This window comes from Atta colombica, unplaced genomic scaffold (assembly GCF_001594045.1).
Source record: "Atta colombica isolate Treedump-2 unplaced genomic scaffold, Acol1.0 scaffold82, whole genome shotgun sequence".
In the NCBI taxonomy this organism is placed as follows: Eukaryota; Metazoa; Arthropoda; class Insecta; order Hymenoptera; family Formicidae; genus Atta; species Atta colombica.
This window is the reverse complement of record NW_017259575.1, coordinates 240257-245123: the sequence shown is the minus strand read 5'-3', so window position 1 is coordinate 245123 and position 4867 is coordinate 240257. Positions and strand designations below refer to the sequence as shown.

Genomic DNA, 4867 nt, shown 5'->3' with positions numbered 1-4867 from the left:
ATATATATATATATATATAAAATATCTAGAGTCATCATGTGTAACTCTATATGTATGTTCCAATTACAAGTTAATATCAATGAAGTTTCAGAATTTCTCTTTCGATCTCAATTTTTCAAAAAAAAAATCAACTGGAAATAATCTATAAAAAGAAAACTTTTTCCGTTTATAAAATATAGAGATAGGAATGAAAATTAATTAGGCGTTAATTAAAGTCAAATACTGCTGAATTCTCGAGATTTACATAAACTTAATGTTTTTACTATATTTTTACCTGATTCAGTGTCAACCGGAAAGCGTACTGCACAACATGGGTCGAACGCATCTCGTTATTGCAGTTTCTTTGTGTATTCTGAAGAAAAAAAAAAATAATTTATATAAGTATCTTCTCTAAGTAAACTTTCTTACTCGATGAACAGTTTGCGAATGATTTTCAATTAATGTTCGCTAAATATCTTCGAGTTACGAGTTGCACATCGCTTCATTTCCGAGAATAATGAATGAAAACGAAATAGAAAACGAACCGTACTTTTTTTTCTCGATGAGACACGTGAGAAAACATGCACTTGCTTATTGTTAATTCGGCTGTGCGTCGAATGAAACGCGAATTATGAAACGGACGAATAAGAAGTACATCGAGGCTACGAGAACTTTATAGATTTATAAAAGAGAAAAATTCTTTACCAGCTCTTATCACTCGCAAATAATAAATTTGGGACGAGATTATCAACACTCGTCTAAATCATAAAACATTGTTAAGTATATGTTTCCCATCTATATAGCAAAAAAAAAAAAATAAACACGACATCGAGATGTTACATCAAAACGCCACGATTAATAAAAACATAAAAAAGATATGTAACTAAGTAAAAAAAGATGTGTAATTTAAAATCTGTGTGATGTTAATAATCTTTTTAATACGAAATATAAAATTCCATAAGTAAGATTAAACGTTTAATTTTTTTCAAATTATGCCTCACAAATGAGCGAGATTCAAGTATCTCGCTCTCTTCTAAATGATAGATAAAATAAAAATCGAAGACTGTTTTTTTAGCTACTTGGAGAAATTTTTCAAGATTTTAAAAGCACAAAGTTAACGATATTAATTTAATTTAATTTTTCAAATACTTGAAAAACAAATATAGGACTGCAAAAAGTTAAGGATTAACGTCGCCAAAGAAGCTGTTGCACACGAACATTAACATTTTTTTGTAATTTATGTATAAAAATCGACAAATGTTTCTCGATAAAAAAATATAAAAAATAGTTTGTCAGATAGTGAAATAATTCAGAGTCAATCAAAATTATGAAAAAAAGAGGATATTTACTTAAACATCAATAAAGAAAAAAGCTTCCTTGCTGGTCTGATATCACAAGATATCAGACCTGACGAGCTACATCGCGAGGAAAATAATGCAAAACAATCGAACCAGCCTACTCTTTAATGTTGCGCGTCATCGAGTTATCACGAGTGACGCGAAGATGCGACGAAGACTTGTTTGTAGCGGATATTTCCGATTAATACATTCTGATGCGCTATTGACAATTATCAGGAGTTGCCACAATCGTTTCTCTTGTACCAATCTTATTCAATGTTGCTTGGCGAAAAGGATTGTTGTTAATTCGTAAGAGCAAAAAACGAATGGGCACATGATTCAAAAGATGAACTCCTTCATGAACATCGTTATCAATAAATAGCTGTCCATCACTATCAAACACTGATATGACCTAAATCGTTACACGAGTTGTATCGCTATTTTCTGCAATCACACGCAAAAGTAATACAGGTAATATTCACAGTATGAACAGAGGATTAAAGATGTATGTATCTACCTATATTCGTGAAAACATTGAAATAAAACAAAAAAAATAATAGACTATTTAGACAACTAAAATTACATACATATAAAAGTTTCATTATACATATGTCTAATTAAATTATTACGTTATAAATTTTATTAGACAATTGTTGATTATATAATAATTAAATTACATAACTTTGATTATAAGCAATAAGTTGAACGAAACTGCTATTGTATATACACTATTACAAATAAATTATTAAATAAGTAAGAAAGTTCACCAAACATTGTCAAGGTTGGACATTGATACTTTAATAATGATATATACAATTTTTGATGTTATAAGTGCTTTGAAGTATTTTTTGATTTTGATGAAATTTTCTTTCCCTCGATTTTGGTTAATCAAGTGCTTTGAAGCATTTGTCGCACTCACTATTTCTACATAAATTTTAAATATATTCTTTCAGTTATATAAACTGCACACTACTCGTTTACTTACTACTTACAAGACAATATAATGCAACATAATATAATAATAAACTGAAATAATAATCTCATAAATTTTAAATTGATCAATTTAATAATAACACTATTAGCCACTGTCTTAAAACACTAAAAACTCATTGAAAAATATTACCTTACTCAGGATTTAGTAAATCTGGAATCTCTCGACTATCCAGTATAAGTGTCTTCTTTGCAAGTAATGGGTGCAGTTTATATAACTGAAAGAGGTATTTAAAATTTACAAAAAAATATTAGTAGACATCAATGTCTACTCTCGACTATGTTTGGCATTTTCTAGTTAATTTATTACATAATATTTATATTATTAATCACAGATAAAATGAAATTCAATTCGAAACCGACCGAAAATCAACTTGAATCGAATTAAATCACCCAACGTTTATTCTGCACGAAAGGGTTAACCTCTCCGTCGATCGTTACGCAATCATTTTTGTTTCGCCTGAAACAAAATTATTTATGAATTGATGATGAACTGATGATTACGTAATTGAGTCAACGAACGACTACGTTCAGTTTGGATCCTCACAGAGTTTTTGTCCTTGTTTACATCTATGAATAACAAAGGTAGAATAATGATTATAAGCCGTTAAAAAGTGTCAGCGTCCACACCGAAACGGAATGATGTTCTTATCATTCGCAAGGCAAGATCAGGCGAGATGCACGCGGAGCGAGCAGAATCAGCTGAGTCAGAAACTGTTAGAGGACGATCTGCGACGAGATGCCGCGGTCACAGGTGACGGGATCACGCGGCAGTTGCAGGAGAAAGAAGGTTAAATATAACGAGCTTACCCTAAATCCAGAATCTCTTCAAATTACACGACGCGCTTCAGGGATTTCAGTGGATGGATTTCAGGACTTCAGGCATCGGTCATGTATCTCTGCGTATCTCCTTCAATCAACCTTCACGGAATTCTCTCAATACTACGGGAAATATTACTTAAAAATATTAAAGACTTAAATTCTACGAATATACTTTAGCAAAGAGAATCCAATTAAATATTAATTCTCGACTTCTCACTCTGAACTTTTCAATATTGAAGTATTAACGAAGGAAAAATAGTTTTCTTATCCTCCGGACGATCTTCTCAGATTCAATCAAAAGATCAAATCTCGATCTTGGACATCCGTATGATTCAGAAAACTCACGCGAGGCGAATCTAACCTCTAAACTGATCTAAACCGACCTTCCGTTCTTGATTTACTCGAAGGAGATTCTTGATACGACGATGATACAAGTTTGTCATTCGTGGAGGAAAAGGAAAGGAGAGTTAGGAGAAACGTGAATGCGAACAATCGCGAATGCGAAATTCGCGATCTTGCTAAATCTTGCGGAAGGAAATACGCAGGTCCGAGATTTATACGTGACCTAACCTATACCACCTATATATTCGCGACTTCACCACCTTCACTGCATGTTGCCGCACCTCGACTCCTCTCACGAAATCTATGGAGATCTACGATGAATTATTCTCGCAGTCGCGCGAGACTATCCGCCGAAAATTTTATCATCGAACTCTTTCATTTCTATCGTTTTCTCTCGTTACGTTTCATACATCGAGATAACTTCGTACAATCGAAAAGTATGTATACACGGAACGAGACAGAAATGTGAGAACAATTTCAGATCCTTTTCAGTTTTTTCTGTCCTCGTAAAAAAATGTTTCCCTTAAAAAGATGTTTTTTTTCTTAAGAAAAGTTTTATTCGATTCGTTGCATAACACGATTACGTGATTTGATGTTTATATTTATAGGAAAATAATTCTCATGGACAGGTGCGAAAAATTTTATTAACCTTCTGATGCATGGGATCTACAGCAGCCTTTTTGTTTAAGAAAGACAAGAAATAGTTGCAATAATTAGAGCCAGGCAGACGTTTTGTAAATTTTTCAAAACCTCAGTCGCGCCTGAAGCGCGAAAGTTGGTTACTTCTATCTTACAATATTACTTATTATTACAAAAATTAGGTGATGTGCCTCTATCGCTATCTAATCGTTCGTCGATGTAGCACGCAAGGAAAAAAAATAAAGCATTGGAAATTTAACGGTATGTCGACGAAATTAAATTCCGAACGTCGAAATACGGAGCGGAATAGACACTACTTACCAGCTTGTATCGAAACCAACTGATAAAAGAGATCAGAAAACGCTCCGTCGCAATCGTCTATACACCGATCTGATGACTTGAACGCGCACGATACGCAGACCATGAACTAAATATTGTTTAGAGGGAATGCAAACGGTACTCGTAGTATAAGAAGCCAGCCTGAGCCAGCGCGATATTAGGCATAAACTGTAATAAGGAAGGTGGAAATGGTGGAATCCATAAAAGAAGAAGGAGAAACTTGAGATTTTATTATTTTTCTCCAATAAAAGGAAACAAGCTGAAGCTGAAGTAGGGGAGACAATAGAAGAGAAACAAGAAAAAAAAATTTTGGAGGCAATTAGCTTTAGTGAAGAGAAGCTAATGAAGATCTATTATATTTTGTATATTATCTGTATATTCTGTTGCACTATATATTCTGTTCCACAAAATGATCAGCT

General features: G+C 33.0%; 1 protein-coding gene across 4 annotated transcripts in view; it reads right to left on the bottom strand.

Moving 5' to 3' along the window:
* LOC108692741 overlaps positions 1 to 4559 on the bottom strand; it is a 6670-nt gene extending 2111 nt beyond the window's left edge. Inside the window, exons 1-2 of one of the 4 annotated variants that reach the window (XM_018201143.1) lie at positions 4431 to 4559; positions 275 to 352 (exon numbers count right to left, since the gene is read on the bottom strand). In XM_018201143.1, the coding sequence (XP_018056632.1) occupies positions 275 to 325 (51 nt within the window). In that variant the 5' untranslated portion in view covers positions 326 to 352; positions 4431 to 4559. Of the gene's footprint in view, positions 1 to 274; positions 353 to 1438; positions 1727 to 2669; positions 2767 to 3116; positions 3356 to 4430 lie in introns of those variants that run through there. The other 3 variants (XM_018201145.1, XM_018201144.1, XM_018201146.1) reach the window with 3 other exon arrangements.
* Positions 4560 to 4867: the final 308 nt, after the last annotated feature.